At 59.9% G+C, this 22,281-nt stretch overlaps 1 protein-coding gene across 1 annotated transcript; it reads left to right on the forward strand.

The window, feature by feature from the left end:
• Nucleotides 1-7,395: 7,395 nt before the first annotated feature.
• SKOR1 (SKI family transcriptional corepressor 1) lies at nucleotides 7,396-11,942 on the forward strand. Its single transcript, XM_027898691.1, has 8 exons — nucleotides 7,396-9,429; nucleotides 9,464-9,560; nucleotides 9,955-10,062; nucleotides 10,176-10,247; nucleotides 10,484-10,558; nucleotides 10,647-10,721; nucleotides 11,188-11,253; nucleotides 11,336-11,942. Exons 1-8 carry the CDS (start codon nucleotides 7,411-7,413, stop codon nucleotides 11,431-11,433), a joined length of 2,610 nt encoding a protein of 869 aa, XP_027754492.1. The 5' UTR covers nucleotides 7,396-7,410; the 3' UTR covers nucleotides 11,434-11,942.
• The last annotated feature ends 10,339 nt before the right edge of the window (nucleotides 11,943-22,281 follow it).

Below are 22,281 nucleotides of genomic sequence, written 5' to 3' on the forward strand. Positions count from 1 at the left end.
CAGGCTGGGCCCTCAGTCAGAAAGGTTTTGCTGAGGTGGAAAAGGTGAGGAGAGAGGTCAGTGCTCAGCTCTGAGCCAGGCTGGGAGAGCTGGGGGGGTTCCCCTGGAGAAGAGAAGGATCCAGGGAGACCTGAGAGCCCCTTGCAGGGACTAAAGGGGCTCCAGGAGAGCTGGAGAGGGACTGGGGACAAGGCATGGAGGGACAGGACACAGGGAATGGCTTCCTAATGCCAGAGGGCAGGGTTAAGTGGGATAGTGGGAAGGAATTGCTGGCTGGGAGGGTGGGCAGGCCCTGGCACAGGTTGCCCAGAGAAGTTGTGGCTGCCCCTGGATCCCTGGGAGTGTCCCAGGCCAGGCTGGACAGGGCTTGGAGCAGCCTGGGCTGGTGGAAGGTGTTCCTGGGGGGGAACAAGATGAGCTTCAAGAGCCCTTCCAACCCAACCATTCCATGATTCTCCTGCCCAGGGAGCAGGTGCCTTGGGAGAGCATCCCATGGGATTGTGGGGGCAGAGAGATGGCACAGAGGGTCCCTCCTGGCCGGGGAACAGCCTGCAGGTTTTCCTGATTGTCACAGCAGCTCGTGGCTTGCTTGGAAGCCTCTTGCCTTCCTCAGCTCCACCTTGAGCCCTGATTTCGTCCCTCGGAGTGGCTGCGTGAGGGGTGGGTGCAGCTGGGTCAGGCACAGGCCCCCAGGTTTGCTGTTACAGGAAAGGGCAATGATTGCAATGTCCCTGCTCTGTGTTCCTGGCTCCTGCAATTTCTGGGGACGTTTCCACAACAGACCGGCACAGATTGAACCAGCCCTTGTTCAAGATGCTTATTAAAAGGAAAAATAAAACACAAGACAAGATGTGAGAGGCAGGTTTGGGGTGAGCGACTTGGGTGGGGGGAGGTTGGGGCTTTGTTTGCTTGTCTTTGCATTAGAAATAAACTTTTGCTAAAAAAAAAAGGCTCAGGTAGTTTATTTTACACCAGCAGGTTAAACACCCCCCACCCCCCCAATTCAATGAAACATTCCTCCTGAACCGCTGCAAATCCTAAATGTTACTCTGGAAGCAGCCTGGGAAAGACTTTGTTTCCTTCCTTGGAGGGATCATTTGTCTTCTTTTGAAGTGCAGGGGTTGCAGGCATGAACTTATAGACTAAAGTTTGTCTTAATTGCTCTGATGTCACAACCTCGCTGGCAGATAACAGTGCAGTGAATGAGTCCACAGCCCCCATCCCTCCAGGTCCTTTTTCTAAAGTGAGACAAATCTCCTCCCTGTGAGCCAACCAGAGGATGGGCAGCTCTCCCATTTATTTATCCCTAACAGTTTGCATTAGCTCTCCCTGGATAAAAAGTCTCTCTTGAGTTTAGTTTAAAAGGCAGCAAATCCAAGGCTTTTCCTCTCCCTTTCCCTGGCAGGGGAGGGGACGATGTCACCCTGATATTCCCTGTGGGATTCCAGCTGGTGGAGATGGGGAAAATTCACATGTATGAACCTCGCTGGTTCATCAGGGCAATCAGTCCTGCATTCCAAAGGCAAAGGGGCGATCTTGGTTTTCCAAATAGCTCTGGGGGAAAAGGGGACTGCGAGGGGTCCTTGACCTGTCCCTCTCTCTTGGTTTAAGGCCTGTGGAGCAGGGATGGCAGCGTGATGGTGTTAATAACTGAGCAATCACGAGGAACAGCTCTTGGGAGCTTCACTGGATCCCCTGGGTACCCGAGAGCAAACAGGAGCACTGAATCTGGGAGTGGTGCAGGTGTTTTCCTGCCTCACCGAGCTGGGTGGCCCTGCAGGGGAAGTTTGCCCGGAGGCACCGCTGGAGGAGGGATGGACCACAGGAGGCCCTTGTTTCTGACGTGTGGGCAGTGTCTGAAGCAAAACCTGGGAATCTGGGGGTTTGCAGGGGGGAAAAAAATCCCGCAGGGAGCAAAATCCATGGGAGAAGCCCCTCCCTGGTGTCAGAGGGATTTTGGCTGTGGGTGGGGAGGGCTGATGGCACTGGAGCAGGAACATCCTTCACTCTGGGGCTTGGACTGTGCTCCCTCTGCCCAGGGCTGCCTCTGGGCAAGACAACCCAGGGGGGCATCACAGCCACCCCTTGGGACCTGCACCTGGAAACGCCCCAGGGAGCTGCAGCCTTGGCTGCTGAGGGAGAGGAGGGAGGAGGAAGGTCAGGAGTCTGTGCAGGTCATGGCTCTGCTCTGGGGGGACTTCCCAGCCCAGAGGGAGAAGCTGCTGGTGACCTGTCCTTGCCCGGCTGCCACGGGCTGGGCCACTCAGGGGACGGGGCAGACACATCCCAGGTGTCCCCAGTTCTTTGGGAGCTGCAGGAGAACCAGCTGTGGCCTCTCAGCCCCTCCCAGGAGTGCTCAGGGGGCTCTGGAGCTGTGCGAGGGTATTTTTGGGTGACTCCTGCCCCATACAACATCATCCCTACCCTGTGGAGAGCCAGGTAAGGAACTGCCTCAACCCCCAAACGCTGCAGCTGGGTGGGCACAGTGTCCCTGTGGTGGGAGCCAGGCCTGGGGGGCAGGGGGGCTCCAGGGAGGGAGGGGGAGCTGGAGCTCACTGAACAATGGAGAGGTCCCGAGGCACAGCAGTTATTTAGGATAACTCATCTTCAGCATTCCCTGGGGGATCCTCCCAGGCTGGGGGCTCACAGGCACCCTGGGAAAGAAGTCTGGAGGGATGGGAGGGCTGAACTTGCTGCCTCATCCTGCTCCCCCAGCTCACCAGCACTGCACTGCCTGCACTGGGAAAGCCTAATGGGGGAAAATAAATTTTAAAAAACCTCGCTATGAGTATTATTTGGCCACACTGAATAAAAAGATTTTCGTGCAACCTGCTTTAGAGGAAGGTGTCCCTGCCCACGGAGGTGGGGTTGGAACGAGTCGAGCTTTTAAGGTCCCTTCCAAGGCACAGAATTCCAGGATTCTGTGATCATCCTGTGCCTTTCCCGTCGGGAAGCTGCAGCGGGAGAGCTGCGGCCGCCGAGGAGCTGCGCTGACCCGGGGCTGTGTTACCTTCAGGAGAGGGTATGTCCATAAACCACACGTGTGCAGTAAGGACAGGATTTATGGATTGAGCCTTACTGGCTCCGGCAGCGGCTGCTGCCTCCCGGTCCCCCCCGGCGGCTGCTCCCGCCGCCCGGTCCTGCGGTGGAAGTTCAAGGTTTATCCGAGCCGGGAGCCCGGGAGATGTTTAATGGCAAATGGATGTCTGGGGCTTTCACAGGCGGGAGGAGGAAAACTTCCCTGCAGCCGAGGCAGAGCTGCCAGGCCCCGGCGCAGGTGAGTGCGGGTCCATCCCGGGGGCCTGGCACGGCACGGGCACAGGGAATCGCTGCCCCGGGCTCCTCCCGCTCCAGCCCCGCGGAGCCGCCTGGTTTTCACCTGATCAATAAAGTCGTGTCTATCGATCCCGACCGCTGCGTTCGCTCCTCCGCGGCCGCTCCCGCCCGGGGAAATTCGGGAGATTTCGAGCCGCGGGGATGCAAAGGGAGGGTTTGAGTGGTCAGGAAAGTGAGGGGCAGCGCTGCCGTGGGGCGGGTCAGGGACAGGGGACAAGGTGGGAGCGGCTGGAGAGTGGGGGAGCTGAAGCACATCAAGGGGTGCACTTTGGGGAGAGCCCGTGGGTGGGTAGGGTGGGTGCTGTGGAGTGCACAGAGGGAGGAAACGTGGTGGGAGAGCTGGGGTGCATAGATGGAGGAGAGCGGGGGTGCACAGACTGTGGGGTGCACGGTGGGAGAGAGGGTGAGCACAGGGGGGGTGCACTGAGGGGCCAGGTGTGCACATCCTGAGCACCGGGAAGAGGCCCTGGGGGCACCAGAGGACCCCGCAGGCTCCCCGGGGGTCGCACGGCAGGCGCTCCAGAGGGTCCCGATCCTCGTCCCCGCTTGCCCGTCCCCCCCGCCGCCCCTCGGGGGCTCCGCAGGCCGGGTCAGGCGGAGTGTGCCCGGCCAGCAGAGCAGCCGCCCGCTCCCTTTGTCAATGTCCAGTAATTAAAATGTCACCGTTTAATTTTCAGGCCTCTCGGAGCAATCTTTTCCTAATAAAGAGTCTAATCGAAACACTCCTTCCCCCGCCTCGGCGGGAAGGGCCGCGGAAGAGGCTGCGGAGGCTCAGAGCCGCCGCGGATCGATGGAGAGAAGCCCGGATTGATCGGCCTCTAAAATTAAATTTATTGGGGTCATGGTTTTATATGGTGCTGATACAACTGTTAAATGGGGAACATTCATTTCCAATAGGAGGCGTTTATTAAACTTCCACTGAATTAGACCGCCGTGATTTATGTGGCAATCTCGGCTCAGCCCTCCAGGAGCGCGGGGCCTTCCGCGCCCGCCACGCGTGATTATTTATTTATACACCCGTGACACGGCTCCCTAAGTTTTAACCTAAATTATCCACTGGCTTCGTCTGCCAGCGGCACCGGCCCGGGGAGCAGGGAAGGATGGGGGGTCCTGTCGGGGCGCAGCGCCCTCCCCGCCGGCCGCTGCCCCTCCGCGCCCCCCGGCCCCGGGAGGGTCCCCGGGGGGGTCCCCGGTTTGGGGGGGTGGCGGCGCCCGCAAACGTCCCGGCTCTCGCGTGCGGCGATCGTTGAGCGTTAATTAGAAATTCATTACAATTAAAAGCCGCGCGCACACGCCTTAATTACATCTGATTTTTAATTCCGAATCCGTGTTTACACAGTAAGCGAGACGTACCTCCTGATTATCCCCAATACTCTTTATACTGTACTAATTATGTAAATTAAACCTAATTAACTGACAAAAACTGCAGTCAATTCAACTGTTAAAAGATACTGCGGCTGCGAGGAGCGGGGCGCCGGCGGGGAGCGCGGCGGGGCCGGGGTCGGGCCGGGGGTCTCTCCCCGCCTCGGGGCTCTGCGGCACAGTTGGGGCGAGCCGGGGGCCGGTTCTGCCGCCCCGGGCACCGGTGGAGCTCTGCGGGCACCGGGGCACCGCACGGCCCGGGGAGGGCACGGCGGGGCAGCGCCGCATCCCCCCGGAGCCCCCCGGACCCCGACGTGCCGCCATGGGAGCGGCCCCGGGAGCGGCGGGTACCGGCTCGGTCCGTGCCTGCTCCCAGTGCCCCGCAGCCCTCCCGGTGCCCCGCAGCCCTCCCGGTGCCCCGCAGCCCGGTGTGGCCCCGCAGCCTCTGCGGGTGTCGAACGCCGTGGGATCGCCCGAACCCCGGCGGCGAGGGGGCAGCGGGGCTCACCGCGCTCCTGCCTCCGTATGGCCGGAGAATAGGGAGATGGGGGGGATAAATAATTAAAAGGTGAGGAATAATTACCGGCTCGGGTTGCGATCGTTGCGGGAAGGCCGCGCCGCAAGGCCCGGCCGGCAGCGCCCGCTCCTCGTCCCCCACGACGGGGCGGCCCGGGGGGAGCGGTGGTCGCTGTCCCGCGTGGGAGGGCGGACCGGGGGTCGGTGCCGCCGCGGAGGAGATGGAGGGCTCCGCGCCGGCTCCGCCGCCTGCTCCCGGTGCCGCTGGTGATGGCGGGGAAGGGATGGCGGGAGGGCACACACCAAAGTGATGGCTGGGGGCTATCCGCGCCGTTATTAACTTCTGTTTGATCAGTGTAATTGTGCCGATCGCGGCCGGACGCGATGATTAATTACAGTTTAATTAACGTGGCCGTGACGAGTGCCGCATGCGGGAACCCAACCCGGGCAGGGATGCGGCTGGAGGCCCCCGCCACACCGGCAGGACCTGCGGACACCCTGTCCCCCCGCCGCTCTGGGTCCGCCGGTCCTGCCGGCGTGGCGTGAGCCCCCGTGGGGAACGAAAAACACGAGCTCGCCCCCTTCTGCCCTCTCCTGCCGGCGATTTCGTTGCCGCCCGATGTCCCCCCCTCGCCGCCGGTACCGCTCCCGCACCCGCGCCCCGCAGCGGAGCGCGCATCCCGGCGGGGAGAAGGATGGGCGGCAGCAGCGCGTCCCCGATTTCGATGGGGTCCCTCCGCCACTCCCTCCGGGCTCCTCTTTTCGTTACCTCCCGCTCCCCCCTCAAACTTTCAACGAGCACCGCTCCCGCCGGGGTGTCCGCACGGCGGGAGGGGGATGCGGGGGGGGCGCGGAGCCCCACGCATATGCAGCGCGGGGCTGATCCCCGCTCTTACCTCGGGCAGCCCGGGCGGGTCCCCGCTCGGTGGCGGCCCCCCCCGTCCCCCCCCCCCCCAGCTCCCTCCCCGTTCACGCCGTGCCTTAAAGCCGCGCCGTGATTGACTGGAGCGCATCGGTGATTGACGGCGGCGGGGTCCCGGAGGCCGTTAATGTAAATATGCTGGTGCTAAGTGGGTGTGTCTTCCCGTTATTTTAGCTGTCACCGGATCAATGTGCAGCGTCTCCAAGTACGGATCCGGATCCTCCCTCGGTGGCGCGGCTGGTCACTCGCTCTTGTTGCATCTGTGCCGGGCGGACGCGGCGGCGGGGCGGGCGGCGGCCCCGCGGCGTCGGTGAAGGGCGCGCCCGCTGCCCGCCCGCCCCGCGCCCCGGAGGCTCCGCTGCCCCCGGGATCGGGCTCGGCGCGAACGGGGCCCCCCCGGCCGATGGCGGCCCCGGCGCAGGGCTGCGGCCCCTAGTCCCGAGCAGAGCCGGCACGTCCAGCAGCTCCACGGCGCGGTGAGTGCGGGCGGGCGGCGGGCGCAGGGGAGGGGAGCGATGGTGGGAGGAGGGGGGGGGGGGACGGAAAGCGGGGCGCGTTTTCGGGAGTCGCTCCCCGTTATTTTGTGTAATTACCACGGAAGCGGCTTAACCACCGGGAGCCCTCCCCGCTAAGCCAATTTGCCTGGCTCGCTGCTGCCCTTCTGCTACGTGCGGCGGGTGCTGCCCGCCCCGGCCCCTAATCCGCCCGCGCCTAATCGCCTGCCGGGGACACGACAAAGGGGCTCCGGGGCACCGCGCCCGCGGGCACCGAGCGCCAAGTTTGGGCCCGCCCGGTCCGGCCCGGGGCTCGGCCCCTCCGGCCCCGCCGCCGCGGGACGCGCCGGCCGCATCCTCTGGAGCCTTTCGTTGGAGCCCGCCCGGGGCTCGCCGCGGCCCGGCACGGCCCGGCGAGCCGGCACAAAGGGAAGGCAAAGGCAAGGCACGGCACCTCCCGGGGACTCGGGGAGGAAGGAAGCGGGGGCGATGACCCACCAGGACGCCCTTGCCCCGGGCTCCCGGGGCCGGGTACGGTGGCGCTCGGTACCGGCGGCCGCGGCGAGGGGGATGCGCTCCGGCCCCCCAGACCCCTCGGCAGGGGAGGGTCCTGGGGCAGCGCCTGGGGGGCTCTGGGCCGGTAGCGCCGAGCGAGGATCGGCGGGGCCGCGGAGCGAGGATCGGCCGGGCCTCGGAGCGGGGCCCCGGGAGCGCCTCTAACCCGTGCCTTTAACCTGAGCCTTTCCCCGATTTTGTTTTGCAGGGGCGTTTTGGGGGGGAATGGAGGCGATCGCCAGTCAGATGGGAAATGGGAGAGATGCAAGCTCCTCCCCAAATTCAAAGCAAGAGCTGCAGCCGTACCAGGGCTCCAATACCCTCAAGCCCAACCAAGTGGGTGAGACCTCCCTGTACGGCGTGCCCATCGTGTCCCTGGTCATCGACGGGCAGGAGCGGCTCTGCCTGGCGCAGATCTCCAACACGCTGCTCAAGAACTACAGCTACAATGAGATCCACAACCGGCGGGTGGCCCTGGGCATCACCTGCGTGCAGTGCACGCCGGTGCAGCTGGAGATCCTGCGGCGGGCCGGGGCCATGCCCATCTCCTCCCGCCGCTGCGGCATGATCACCAAGCGGGAGGCGGAGCGGCTCTGCAAGTCCTTCCTGGGCGAGCACAAGCCGCCCAAGCTGCCCGAGAACTTCGCCTTCGACGTGGTGCACGAGTGCGCCTGGGGCTCCCGGGGCAGCTTCATCCCGGCCCGCTACAACAGCTCCCGCGCCAAGTGCATCAAGTGCAGCTACTGCAGCATGTACTTCTCCCCCAACAAGTTCATCTTCCACTCCCACCGCACCCCGGACTCCAAGTACACCCAGCCCGACGCCGCCAACTTCAACTCCTGGCGCCGCCACCTCAAGCTCAGCGACAAGACGGCCACGGAGGAGCTGTCGCACGCCTGGGAGGATGTCAAGGCCATGTTCAACGGCGGCACCCGCAAGCGGACCTTCTCCCTGCAAGGGGCGGCCGCCGGCGGGCCCGGGGCCGGCTCCCCCGCCGCCAAAGCGGCCCTGCACCCTCCGCCGCCCGCGGGCCCCGAGCTGGCCCCGGCGCACAAGAGCCTGCGGTGCAGCGGGCAGGAGGCTGCGGGCGAGCGCGGGGCGCTGGGGCTCGGGGGGGCGCACGGCGGGGCCGCGGGCGCTCACGGCGGGGCGGGTGCGGTGCGCAGCTACCCGGTGATCCCGGTGCCCAGCAAGGGCTTCGGGATGCTGCAGAAGCTGCCGCCGCCGCTCTTCCCCCACCCCTACGGCTTCCCTGCCGCCGCGTTCGGACTGTGCCCCAAGAAGCAGGAGGAGGCGCTGGGCGGCGCGGGGGGCGGCGAGGCGGGCAAGGGCGGCGCGCTGCCCCCCGGCATGTTCTGGGGACCCCCGCACCCGCACCCGCACCAGCCGGCACAGCCGCCGCACCAGCCCGGCGCCGCCAAGGACAGCGGCGTGTACCCCTCGTTCCCCGTGTTCTGGCCGGCCGCAGGCAGCCTGCCCGTGCCGCCCTACCCCGCGCAGAGCCCGGCCAAGGCGGCCGCCACCGCCGTGGTGGTGGCGGCGGCGGCAGCGGCGGCGGCGGCGGCGGCCGAGCCGGCGGGGCTGGCGGGGCGGCACGGGGAGCTGGAGGGCTCCGAGCCCTCGGGCAGCGGCAGGAGCAGCGCGACCCCCCAGGAGGGCGCGGGGGCGGAGGGCGAGCGCTGCCCCAGCGCCCTGTCGCGGGCGGCGGCCGAGGAGGAGCGCTCCGGGGACGAGGCGCTGCTCGCCCCGCTGCCGCTGCCCAGGAAGGGCAGTTACCTGTCCGCCTTCCGCCCGGTGGTGAAGGACGCCGAGAGCATCGCCAAGCTCTACGGCACCCGCGAGGCGTTCGGCGGCGCCGGGCCCCGCGGCCCCGGGTACCTCTCCCCGGACTTCCTCAGCGAGGGCAGCTCCAGCTACCGCTCGCTGTCCCCCGGCGGGGACACGGCCGAGGAGCCCGAGGTGGACGTAGAGTCCAACCGCTTCCCGGAGGACGAGGAGGAGGAATCCGCCGCCGTCCCCGCCGCCGCCGTCCCCGCCGAGGGCCGGGAGCCGCCGCCGCCGCGGCTGCTGGCGGGGCCCGAGGAGCCGCCGCCCGCCGGGGCCGACGGGCCCGAGGAGAAGACGGGCGAGATGCCCGCGGAGGGCGGCCCGGCCCCCGACGGCAGCCCCGAGAGGAGCAGCAGCAGCAGCGGCGCCTACGAGGTGCGGGGCCGGGAGGGACCTGCCCTCGGGGGTCTCCGCGGGGCCGGCCCGGGGGCCCTGACTCGCTCTTTTGTAGGTGTTCGCTCCGGAGAGGGGGGAGCCCCTGCAGCCGCTGAAACCCGCCGCGTCCCTGGGAGCCCCCGGCGCCTTCCTCTGCACCCCCGAGGCCAAGGGTAACGCGGGCCGGGGACGGGCGGGCGGACGGGGCGTTCCGAGGGAGCGGCCCCGGGGGCGGCCCTCGCCGGCGGCTCAGCCCCGGGGGAGCTCCCGGGCCGCCGCTTTCGTTTGGGGGGATTTCGGGAGTGAAGTGAAACAAACGGTTCCAGGGCGGGGGTCGGGGCTGGAGCCCCCCCGGGCCCGGCGATGCTGCCGTGGCCGCGGCCGGTGCAGCGGGGATGGGCTGAGAGGGCCAAGCTCCTGCCCACAAGCTACTTTCCAACAGCAAAGCGATTAGGATGTCCTCTAAGAAGGTTTTAACGAGGGCTTTGTCCCTAATTATGTAATTAAGGATATATCAGGACCATACTTTCATTGCTTATGGTTGAAAATCGGTTTATTAACTTTAAGAGCAAGATAAAGAAGACAATCACTCCGCGGCAGAGGATTTAGAGACCAGAAAATCCTATCAGGACCAAAGGAATGTCTCTCATCCCAGCCCTGTAAATACCGACAGAGGTAAGCCCCACTCCGCGCTCCCCACGGGGCGATGCGAGGGCCCCTCCGCGGGCGATGTGGAGTCCGCGGAGCCCCCCCCGGCGGGGCTGACGGCGCTTTGCCCCCCCTCGCAGGCGAGGAAGGCCTCGCCATGGATGTCACCGGGACGCAGCTGGTGGAGAAGGACATCGAAAACTTGGCCCGAGGTGAGGCGGGGATGCGGGGCGAGGGGTGCGGGGTCCGGCGCCCTGATGGGGAGGGTTGGGGGGGGGGGTCTGGTGGCACCCCCCGGCCTCTCCCCGCGGCTCGAGGTATTTGTGTTTTGTGCAGGAGTGATTAACTCCTGTGATTAATGTAATGTAATGCGATTAGCGCCGCGCTGAGCCGCCTCCAGATGGAAAAGTGTGGGCTCCCCTCAACCCCGCCGTGTATTTTTAAACAGATGAGTTACAAAAACTGGTCCTGGAGCAAATGGAACTGAGGAAAAAGCTGGAGAGGGACTTCCAGAGCCTGAAAGGTACCGCTGACCCGTCCCCCGAGCATCCCCCGCCCCGGCCGGGGAGCAGGCCCCGCACCGGGAGCGGTGCTGACCCCCCGTCCCGCAGATAACTTCCAGGACCAGATGAAGCGGGAACTGGCGTACAGGGAAGAGATGGTGCAGCAGCTGCAGATCGTCCGAGGTAAGGCCTGGCCGAGCCTTTTTCTTTATCTCCTTTTAATTTTTTTTTAATCTCCTTTTATCCTCTTTCTTTCTTTCTTTCTTTCTTTCTTTCTTTTTTTATTTCCTCTTTCCTTTCTCCCTATTTTTTTTTTTTTTTAAATCTCTATCCTTTCGTGCCCTCCAATTCGTCTCGGCATTTCCAGCCGCCCCGCAAAACGGCTGCGAGGCATCATTACACGGCAGCGAATGAACCTTCCCTCTCACAGTAATTTCCACACGGGCTAAATTAAAAACCCGAGGCGTAAAATTACCTGGGCGCAGCCGCCAAGCCGTGCCCAACTTTGCACCCCTCGCGTGCCACCCCCCTTCCCCTCCCTCCTTTTTCCCCCCTTCGCCCTGCGGTGCCCTCGGGCCCAGCGCATCCCCGACGGGGCGGCCGCGCTCGGATTTGCCCCGGGCGCGGTGTGATGCTCCCCCCATCCCAGACACGCTGTGCAACGAGCTGGACCAGGAGAGGAAAGCGCGCTACGCCATCCAGCAGAAGTTGAAAGGTACCGCGGTGGGACGGGGAGAGAGGGGGACACAGAGGGTTCAGGGGGGGTTGCTCGGGCTGACGGTTCCATCCCTTCGCAGAGGCTCACGACGCGCTGCATCACTTCTCCTGCAAAATGCTGACCCCGCGGCACTGCACGGGGAACTGCTCCTTCAAGCCGCCGCTGCTGCCCCAGTGACCCCCCCGACTCCGGCCCCCTCCCCCCGAAGCCATGCGGGCACAGCCCACACAAGCCATTTCCACGAGGAGACACTTGTACATAGAGGATTCGGAGCCCGGCTTTCCTCGGACTGGCAATACGGCGGGGGGGCGGCCCCGGGCCGGCCGGGGGGGGAGCCGGGCCCTTCCCGCGCCCCCCACCCCCGCTCCGCCTCCCCCCTCCCTCCCTGTGTGTCCGCTTCTTCCACCCTCGTCCAGACTGGAAACAAAAGTGGCTATGTGCAATGGATATAAATGTACTGTGATTCTCTTGGTACAGTATTTGTCGGATTTTTATTTATTTATGATGTATATTTATCCCCCCTCCCCGCCCCGGGCCCCCTCCTTTATCCCCCTCCTTGTAAATTCTGGATGTAACGGCACTTTAACGGGCGGACCCGCGACTCCGGAGGCAGAACATCGCTCGCCCGCTCTGGGGACAGACCCCTCTGTACGTGATTTTGGTTCTTTAATAAAAACAGACTTTAAGAAGCCGCCTGGTGCGTGGGGCTGGCCCGGGGGGCGGGATTGTTCCCCCCCCCCGGGGGCGGGGTGGGTTCGCACGGCCCCATTGGCCGCCCTGGGGGTCTGCGCTGCCCCCGGTACCGGGGCTCTGAACTTGGGGGGGCTGCGAAGCTTCCCCGATCCCTCCTCCTCCTCCTCGCCGCAGCCGGGAGCTCATTAATGCCCATTTATATGCTCGTTTCACACATGAAGGTATCCCATTAATGAGCTCCGAGAGCGGGCGCCAAGTGCGCGCACACCTATTACCCCGAAATACCTGTTTTCAGCCCAGAATTAACCTCGCTCCGCAGCGGGATCGGGAACGGGACAGGGACAGGGAGCGGGGAGGCTGAACCGGGGTCCTGGGGAGCTCCGGGGTGGAAGGGACCGGGCGGGACTCGCCCCGGGAGCTGCGGGAGGGATGCACCGCGATCCCTCTGGGGAGGCCGGGATCGGGGAGAAGGATGCGGGGACAGGGAGCATCCCGGGGATCCGCAGCATCCCGGAGGCCGGGATCAGTGCGAGGGGAGAGGGTGGAAGGGGAGGATCACCCGGGGGGCTGCGCGGTGCCCACCCCGGCGGGGTCTCCGAGCGCGAAGCGGCCCCCGGAGCGCCGAGCGGGATGAGCCGGGAAGTGGTTTGCGGGGCTCGTCGGGCCGTTCCGCGGCCTGCGCCGCCACCGCGTGGGCTCAGCCGGAGGTGCAGCCCCCCCCTCCATCCTCCCTTCATCATTCCCGACCCCGGGATCAGCTGTGCCGGAGCAGGAGCAGAGAATCCCACCTACCATCACCTGAGGGGCAGGAAGCCCATCCCAGCCCGGCCATGTGGACATGGTTGGCTGGGATGAAGGTTAAAAACCCGTGGGGTGGGAGCGCAGATTTTTTGGGACTCTGTTTTTCTGAACTTCAGACAAAGTTCCTATGGCTTCTTTGCCCCATCCCTGGAAGTGTCCAAGGCCAGGCTGGACAGAGCTTGGAGCAACCTGGGCTGGTGGAAAGTGTTCCCTGCCCACGGCAGGGGTGGAACAAGGAGGTCTTAAAGGTCCCTTCCAAACCATTCCGGGATTTTCTGCTTTGAACGCTGACACCCTGCACTGTGTGAGCTGAAGGAGGTGTCTGAGGGGGAGCAGTGGAGCCGGTGGCATCTCTCATGCAGGTAAGAGCTTGGGAAGGGGGATCACCTGACTGGGAAATGGAAGGGGTGTGTAAATCAGGGAGCAGAATCAAGCTCTGCAAACCAAGAGGTGGTCACCTGAGGGGAATGAAACAGTTGGAGCCCTTTGGCTGGGTCACTGCTGGCACCTCACGGGCTGGGGGTGACCCTGGGGAGGGACCCCAGAGGGGCCTGGCCTGGGTGCCTGCTGTGCCCACCTGCCCGGGCACACCCCGTGTGGGGCAGCAGCGCCCACAAACACGGGCACAAAAATGAACTATGGCGCTGTATTAATATTTTCACACTACTTAGCTCTCATTAAAATGTACTTTGCAGAATTTAATATGCGACTTCAAATGACACAACGTATTAAGTGCTTAATATACTAGAAATTATGAAACTATTATAGTCTAAGTAATATGAAATAATTAGAGTGAATTAAACTTCACCGGCAGAATGAGGGAAAGGCTTCAAATTTTTTATTCTTTTTTTTTTTGGTCTCAAAATAGTTGAATGCAGTAATAGCCCCTGAAAATAAACAACCAGAGTTAGGATTTTTAAATAATTAAAGCAGGGAGAAGCTTGGAGTGTCTGTGCTTGAGCCTGTGATGCATTTGGCAGTGGGGAAGCAGAAGGTCTGTTTGCAGCAGCTGATGGAGTTGTTCTTTCAGGCCAGTGGCAGAGCAGCTCCGAGGAGCTGCTCACCAGACCTGCAGCCTGGCCAAGGCTCGGCCCCATATGCTGTTTCCCTCTTGTGCACAAGGCTGGTTGTTTGGAGCCGAGCAGACGTGGTGGCAGAGAGGGTTCCTTGTGGCCTGTGAGTCCCCTCAGCAGAGCAGGTCCCCTCCTAACGGGGGTGCCAACACCAGAGACCCCCAGTTCAAACCACAGGATGTGGTCTCTGGCTCTGGGAAGGGATTTGAGCCACGGTGTGGGTATTGGGGCTGAATTTCAGGGCTGATTTTCTGGCAGGAGGGGATCACCCTGGGGGGTGGGTGATCTGCAGCAGAGGTGCAAAGCACCAGGTTGAGCTGCCAGGCTTGGGCAGGGGGAGGAGGGGACTGTGTGGGACTGCACTGCTCTGGCACCCACTGGACACGGAGCAGGGCAGGGACCTGCTCTCTGCGTGTCGCTGGTCCCAAACCTGTGAGGGCAGCTCCCAAGGGGGGTGTCTGTCCAGCAGCAGCTCGGTGGAATTCAGAGGATGCCATGAATGAGCGGAGATTTAGGGTAGATTAGGTAGTTAGGAAGGAATTCCTGGCTGTGAGGGTGGGCAGGCCCTGGCACAGGTTGCCCAGAGAAGCTGTGGCTGCCCCTGGATCCCTGGAAGTGTCCAAGGCCAGGTTGGGCAGGGCTTGGAGCAGCCTGGGCTAGGGGAAGGTGTCCCTGCCCATGGCAGGGGTGGGACGGGATGATCTCCAAGGTCCTTTCCAGCGCCCTCCCTGATTCCATGGTGGCACCAGGAGGTGGCGTTCCCAGCTCCGCTCTGCTCCGCGCTGTTCCCGGAGTTTGGCTGGTTTTGAACTGAGGTTTTGTGCTACTTCCATGGAAACTACCAAAACTGCCCCTTGGGAATGCGCGTCTGAGCCGGGGAGGGGAAGCACAGACAGCTCAGCCTGGTCCGTGGGCTTATCCCAGCCCGGGGGGGGGACGTGGCATTTACCCTCACGGGGTCCCTGTCCTCCCTCCAGCCTGTCCCACTCTCTCTGGGACAGTCCCATCCTCCCCAGTATGGGCTGCTCCTCCCAGCGGGTGTCCCATCATCCAGGTGGATAATAAGGACAATATTGATCCCGAGAGATAGCTGCCAGCTGGACCTTGTGTCTGGACACAGCCTTTGCTCCTGGCAGTCTGGCCAGTTTTCCTACTATTCCACTTACCCAGTGTGTGTCTCCCTGGGCTGGCTCCGAGGATACCATGGAAGTTGTGCCAAAGGCTCTGCTAAAGCCAAGACAAATAAACCCCTTGGTTTCCCCTCCTCCACAGGGCCCTTTCGTCCCAGAGGGCACTCAGGAACAATTTGTGCCTGGAGAACCTGCACTGGCTGTTCCCAGTCACCGTCATCTTGGCCTCCTGGGAGTGCATTCCAGCAGGATTTGCTCCATCACCTTCTCAGGGTGATGCTGGAGAGGCCAAATGTTCTGCCCTGGCCACTCTGGTTCCTCCTCCTCTCCCAGACTAAAGCTGAGAGTCACATTTGATTTTTTTCCCCAGTCACCAGCATTGCTGAGACTTTTTGGGGATGATCCAGTGGCCCCCCAGTGACTCTGGCAGGTCCCTTGGGTGCTGCCCACCCAGCACCACAGACATCTGTTTGTCCAGGGGGCCAAAGTGGACCTGAAACATTCAGTTCTGACCAGAATGTGCCGTGAGCTGTTGGTTGCCTTGCCCCAGCAAACCCAAAAAAGCTCTTTCTCCAGGGAAAAATCCCAGCTCTTTCAGGATGTGTCTGGCTGTAAGGGCTGGGGACGAGGTGTGTGTTTGGTCCTTGCCTGGCTGGAGGTTCCCCCTGCCTTCATCTCCTGCGTTTTTGGGAAAACAATTTAATCTGAGCAGCGATGTGTCTGGCTGGTGTCCTCTGGGTTGAAATGCAGTGTTTTAGGGACAAGTGTGAACAGGACAGAGAGGGGCGGTGTGTGAACAGGATGAAGTGTCCACATGTGAGGAGATGTGGGTTTAATTAAATGGATTGAATTTTGGGTGCAAACAAGACTTTGTGCTGTGTGGACAAGAGAAGGGCGTGCACGGGGCAGCTCTGCCTCTCTTACAAAACCCTTTATTCCCATGTAACAAAGTGAACTCTGCGGTTCTCCTGGAAACTTAAAACACATTTTCCTTTTTTTTTTTTTTTTTTTTTTCCTCTCTTAAAAGCTGAAAATTCTTTGCTTTGATCTCCTTTCTGACTCTTAATGAAGCTGTGGGATCTGCCTCCCCTCATCGTGCCTGTTGTTCTCGCTCTGCTTTGCTGCCCAGCCCTGTCAGAGGCAGTGCTGGGATGGGCCCTCCTCTCTCCCCTCCCAAATATTTCACACCTCCTGACACCAGCCCAGCTTCAAAGCCCACAACAAACACGGAGGGCCCGCTGGAGGCCAGGCTTCCACTGCAGTCTGTCAGAGCTGAGCATTACGCATCCAGAGGTGGAATTTGACACTAACAGATGAATTCTCACTGTTTTTCCACGGAGGAATTGAGCTGCTGTTGTTGCCACAGTGCAGGTGGATTAACTGGGGAGGGGGTGGCTGAGGGGGACTGATGCCTGTGCTGGAGGTTTCCAGTCCATCCAGTGTTGGAAGCGGCCGTGGGATGACGGGGTCCCCAAGAACCTCACCCTGAAAATTTGGCTGCCCAGAGCCACTTGTGCTGTGCTGTAATTAAACTAATTGGCAGGCTGGGAAGGGGGCAGTGGGCAGGAGGCAGTGCCCAGGGCTGGCACAGGGAGCTGCAGCAGTGCTGGTCCCTCTCTTCTCATTGCCAGCCCCACACAGGGTCTTGAGCACCCCAAAGCCTGCCCATCCCTCGTCCCCAGCGTGTCTTGGGGTGGGTTCCTCATCCCAAACTGCCACTGGTGAGCTCTGAGTGACTGTGTCAGCCAGGACACACAATCCCAGAGTGGGTCAGGCTGGAAGGGACCCCTGGATGTCACCCAGCCCAACCTCCCTGTCCCAGCAGGGTCCCCAGGAGGAGCCACTCGGGCTTGTCTTCTGCACATCTCCAGGGAAGGTGACCCCACACACCCTCTCTGGGCAGCCTGTTCTGGTGCTCAGTCACCCTCACAGTAAAAACCTTCTTCCCAATGTCCAGGGGGAACTTCCTGGGCATCAGTTTGTGCCTCTTGCCTCCTGTCCTCTTGCTGGGCACCACTGAGAAGGTTCTGGCTCCTTCCTCTTGGCACCTTCCCTTCAGATACTTACAGAGACTGATAGGAGGTCTTATCTTAGTTTGCATCTTATTTGACCTTATTTTGGAGATCTCTTTTTGGGAAGCCTTTGCCCGGCTGTGCTCCCCCAGCTCTGGAAGCAGGAGCAGCCTTTGGCTGGAAGGGCCATTAATGTCACCTTTCCACAAGCGCTGTGCTCACAGAGGGACCTGCCAAGTGTAGCACGTTTTTAATTTGCTCTTTTCCCAAGCATTCCTGGGTTTATGGCTCGGCTCAGCCTGGATCCAGCGCTCTGTGCAGACAGAAAGCTCCCTCCAGAGGGTCACTCCACCCCACAGCCCCTGAGGGCTCCCTGGAGGGCACTGATGTGCTGTTTCCTGGAAAGCATCTGCCTAAGCAGGGGGTTTATGGTGGGTTTTGCAGAAAGCTGAGCTTTGGCAGCTGGCAGGGACGTTTGTCTGTGTGGTGGTTGTGTCTGACAGGCTTCTGGCTCAGCACAGGTTTGTTGCTCTGCCCTCTGCTTTAAATGCTTAGTTGCTGTCAGGTGGTATGGACTTGGGAACGTGTCAGTTGTGTAAAAATGGAAGAGGGAGGAAGGGGGGAGAAAAAAGGAGAAACCTGAGAAAAATGCATTTTGAGTGATGCCTGCACCAGGTTGAGAAGCACATTTGCAGTTTCTTTACCATCTGTAGCAACTTGTCCAAAGCAAACATTACCAGTCAGTCCAGCTTTGGCTGCATAATTGCCATAAACCATTGCAAGGGCATCCAGAATAGCACGGCCCTGGAACTACTTCTAGGATTAGGTCCTACTCCCTTGAAAAATAAACCTTGGCAAAGAGCTCAGTTCTCCCTAATAAAAATTCCATTTTCACAGCTCTAATCAAGTTTTCCAGAGCTCTGGTCCAAATTAGAAACTGCTCACAGAATATCTGACCCAGGAGAACAAGATGGAGCTTTTCATTTAAAGCAGCACCAGACTGGAAATTTCCAAAGTTTGCCAGTGGCTCACCTGTGGCAGAGCTGTGGAGTGTGTCCCAACAAATCCATCCCTTCCACGGCAAAGCTCCCGGTCCCTGCTCAGGGGTGGAAGAGTCTCCTTTGGAGGACTCTTCCAGAAATGGGATCTCTCTTCACAGCCAGGCTGGGAGAGCTGGGGGGGTTCCCCTGGAGAAGAGAAGGATCCAGGGAGACCTGAGAGCCCCTTGCAGGGCCTAAAGGGGCTCCAGGAGAGCTGGAGAGGGACTGGGGACAAGGGATGGAGGGACAGGACACAGGGAATGGTTTCCCACTGCCAGAGGGCAGGGAGAGATGGGAGATTGGCAAGGAATTCCTGGCTGTGAGGATGGGCAGGCCCTGGCACAGGTTGCCCAGAGAAGCTGTGGCTGTCCCTGGACCCCTGGAAGTGTCCAAGGCCAGGTTGGACGGGGCTTGGAGCAACCTGGGCTGGTGGAAGGTGTCCCTGCCCACGGCAGGGGGTGGGAAGTGGACGGGCTTTAAGGTCCCTCCCACCCCAAACCATTCTGGCATTCCATGAACTTGGCCATCCAAGTGACAGTAGAGTCTGGAGCAGAAAGGAGGAAGCCCCAGCCCCAGTTCATCTCTCAGGCTGGCTGGGCTGAAAGATGCTCAGAAACATAAAAACCCCGGGCAGGATCGTTTCTTAAACGCTCACGTGGGCTCCTAATTGTGGAAACATGTTGGATTATGTGATACCATGGGGTTATATAACACCTTTTATGAAACTCTTGGCACGAAAACAATGCATAAAAATAACAGATGTGGCAAATCACAACCATGTTCGGGGATCTTTCTGCAGTTCAGTTTAGTGAAAACAATAGACTCGGTTTAAATTGGGAGTCTTTTTTGTTTTTTTTCCCTCCAAAAAAATGTCTAAGGGCAAAGATGTGTTGGACAGGATAAAAAGGCTGAAAGTGCAAAAGGGGTTTCTCCTAAAGAAGTCTGGAGGTGGTTGAGAACTCCAGGGTAGCACAGGGTGTGAGAGGGGATGGAGATGACCCTCCCTACCTTCAGGGAGATCTTCCTTCTAAGCCAGGCAAGGGAAAAGTGGTCCTGAGGCGTGTCCCGAGGGAATGATGGTGAATCAGCATCCTGAGTGAGGACCAAGTGTGCAGTTGCCTTTCTAGGACCATCACGCTGCAAATGTGGCACTTGGGGACATGATTGAGATGGGCCTGGCAGTGATGGTTGGACTCAATCTTAGAGGGTTTTTTCAACCTTAATGATTCCAGAATCACTTCTGCAGAACCCAGAGGGGTGCCCAGGGTGAACTGGGAGTGCAGGAGGGTCTCAGCAGGGTGGGTGTCTGACTGCACCCAGCCTTTCCCCAGCCCAGGAGTTCTCCCAGATGGGTTTGCAGCGCTCCACAGGAGAGGTCCTGGGTGTCAGGAATGTGGCTTTCCCGTGCTTTCGTGAAGCTGTGCTGCTGATAAGAGGCCCCTCAGAGCCTGTAATGGGAGCAGGATCTGCCCGAGAGCGAACGCGCCGTGACTGCCCCGGCGGATAACGAGGAACAGGCTCCAATTAAACACCAGTTCCTCCTGTTTGTTGTGGTACACGGTGTCCTGAGCACCCAAAACCAGACCCAGGGCTTTAAACTGCGAGGCAGTGCTGGAATAAGGAATTGGATCTGGCTGGGAGTCGTGTGGGGTTTTAATCTCCTTCCTGGCTATCAGCCTTTGTGCAGTCCATTTCTGCTTTGGCACAAGCCTTGGCTCCAGTTGGCATTTGGGACCATCCTGGTACCACAGTGCTTCCCAGAACTGAATTTGGCCTCCACTCTGCTCCACTATGTCCCATTAATTCATAATTCATTGTTTGAGAGAGCCCAGATGTGAGCGCAGGACCGGTCGCTCCGGAGCCGTTTGACCAAGAGGTGCCAATTATTTCTTGGTGTTATCTGAAGGAATTTTGGTTCCCAGATGGGAGAAAACTGCAGGACATCTTCAAGGGAAAAGGGAAAACCAGGACTAATAGCCTTTCTTTATTAGTGGAGAAAAGGAAGATATTTTAGCTAAAGGCTTCCAACTTAAAAAAAAGAGGAAAATTTCAAGTGAAAGAGAGAACTTACTGTTTGGAAAGAGTCTGCAGGGTGGAGACATCGAACTGAAAGGGTCTTGTGTAACTTTGCTTTTTAGGTCTAAGACTAAATTCCCTCATTTATTCCTTTGCTTTACCACAGGGAGATGGCAGAGGAATGCTAAGGAAGAGACTGATTTTTGGGCTAGCTGGAAGCATGTGGCATCTTCCAGGATCGGCCCCAGACACTTCTGTCTCTAATTTTTGTCCAGACAGCTGATATTTCATAGCTCTTCCCATCCTCCAAGTCCTCTGCAAGTGTTAAGTATTTTTGCATCCAGCAAATGGAACAATAACGGAGGACTTAATTTTCCCATCTGTCAACTAGTCCTGAACAAATTGTACATCTTTCTCTTTAGAGTGAAATCTCAGCTAAATTAAAAGCTTTAGTGTTCATTTTCATGTAACAGAGGTTCTGAAAGAAATTCTGTCATCACATTTCTGCCTGAGTTTTTTTATTTTTTTTTTTTTTCAAACATATTACAAATCACAGAAGCCTCGTTTCTGTAATTTGGCGACGGTGGCTCTATCTTGGGTATCCAAGCTTGGCTCGTGCTGCCCCAAAAGTTACGTACCTCATGTTGAAACCAGAATTGTCATGGAATCAGGGAACGGTTTGGGTGGGAAAGGACCTTGAAGCCCGTCTCATTCCACCCCCTGCCATGGGCAGGGGCACCTTCCACTGGCCCAGGTTGTTCCAATCTGGCCTTGGACACTTCCAGGGATCCAGAGGCAGCCACAGCTTCTCTGGGCAACCTGTGCCAGGGCCTGCCCACCCTCACAGCCAGGAATTCCTTCCCAGTATCTCACCTAACCTTGCCCTCTGGCAGTGGGAAGCCATTCCCTGTGTCCTGTCACTTCAAGTCCCTCTCCAGCTCTCCTGGAGCCTCTTTGGCCACTGGAAGGTGCTCTCAGTTCTCCCAGGACCCTTCTTTTCTCCAGGCTGAGTTTCTGAGGAAAAATGCTGTATATGAAGGAGGGTCAGTGGTGTTGGTAAGGGAAAGCTCAGGGGCTTTGGAGACGTTTCTGTGCTGCTGCAGAGCTTGAGGGCCACGAGCAGGTGGTGATGCCATGGGCTCCATCCTGCCCTGCTGAGGATGCTGAGCACAGGCTGGGCTTTGCTGTTCCCCAGACAGTGTTTGGAAGAATTCTGTTTGTCTTGGGCTTGACCTTCCAAGGCCACTCTGAGTTTGGCTGGTTCCTGTGCGTGTGGGAGGTGCTGGCACATTCCAAACCCTCTTGGTGGGCTCTGGAGCTGCAGGACGTGGTGGCTCTTGGTGACTTGTTGACTCTGGGCAGGCCATGGCAGCTCTAGGCCGGGTGGTGCTGCTCTCCTTGCCCTCTCAACCCTGGATCTGCAGCAGGGGGTAACACAGGAGGTGCCTGGGGTGCAGATATCCCCTTGCCTGCCCCATCCTTGCTTCCTTGTAGTAGATGCTGTCCGTCCTCACGTCATCCTCCCCCAGCATCACCCATCTGGCAGGCTCAGATAAGGGCTGAGAGGGCAGATAAGAAGCTCTTCCCCTTCTCCTCCCTCGTCTGGAGCGCCAGCAAATGGTGAGGCTCCACTTCCACAATCCCACTGTTAAACCCATGGGAAAGTGGCACCCAAAGGCAACGGGTCACACCTCCCCCCTCGGTCTCTGGAAGGCAGATTTGTCAATGCAAATCTGGGGTGAAAGAAGGGAAATAGTAACAAAAACCCAACTTATAGCCAGGTTCCCCTTCTCCTCAGCACCCCACCGGGTCTCTCAAGCCACCCTTGAAGTTCCAGGGTAGGTTTACCTTGAGCAAAGCCGCGTTATGTGATGTGGCAAAGGCACACCCTAAAAGAGACAGGTAGGAATTTGGCTCTGGAGCTGTTTTCATTGGAAAACAAAAGGGTTTCTGTGACAGTCTGGAACAAGTGCCAGTGAAAGGGTATGAACTCTTTGCAGACTGTGGTAACAGCAGAATATTGCTCACAGGGTTCCTACAAGTCACCAGGAGCTTTTCCCACCCCTCTTGATGAGGCAGCTTGAGTGCAACGAGGTGATGTGGTCCAGCAAATGGAGAAAACAGGGCAAAACCGCAACTTTTACTTGCTGTCTGCCAGCTCCTCCCTCGGCAATGCAATCCTAGAGGGGCATCCATGGATGCAGCAATGCATCCACCGTAGGACTTTCACCATCAGAGTCCCAGGAAGCCGTGGCAGGGC

This window comes from Empidonax traillii, unplaced genomic scaffold (assembly GCF_003031625.1).
Source record: "Empidonax traillii isolate 1590-97213 ecotype Southwest subspecies unplaced genomic scaffold, ASM303162v1 scaffold616:size383281, whole genome shotgun sequence".
In the NCBI taxonomy this organism is placed as follows: domain Eukaryota; kingdom Metazoa; phylum Chordata; class Aves; order Passeriformes; family Tyrannidae; genus Empidonax; species Empidonax traillii.

Bases quoted from the DNA above. Each gene is read 5' to 3' on its own strand.
- SKOR1 (XM_027898691.1), top strand. From the start codon at position 7,411: ATGGAGGCGATCGCCAGTCAGATGGGAAATGGGAGAGATGCAAGCTCC. The intron at 9,561-9,954 runs GTAACGCGGGCC...ATTAACTTTAAG, and splicing joins CTGCACCCCCGAGGCCAAGG to AGCAAGATAAAGAAGACAAT. The intron at 10,063-10,175 runs GTAAGCCCCACT...CCCCCCTCGCAG, and splicing joins CCCTGTAAATACCGACAGAG to GCGAGGAAGGCCTCGCCATG.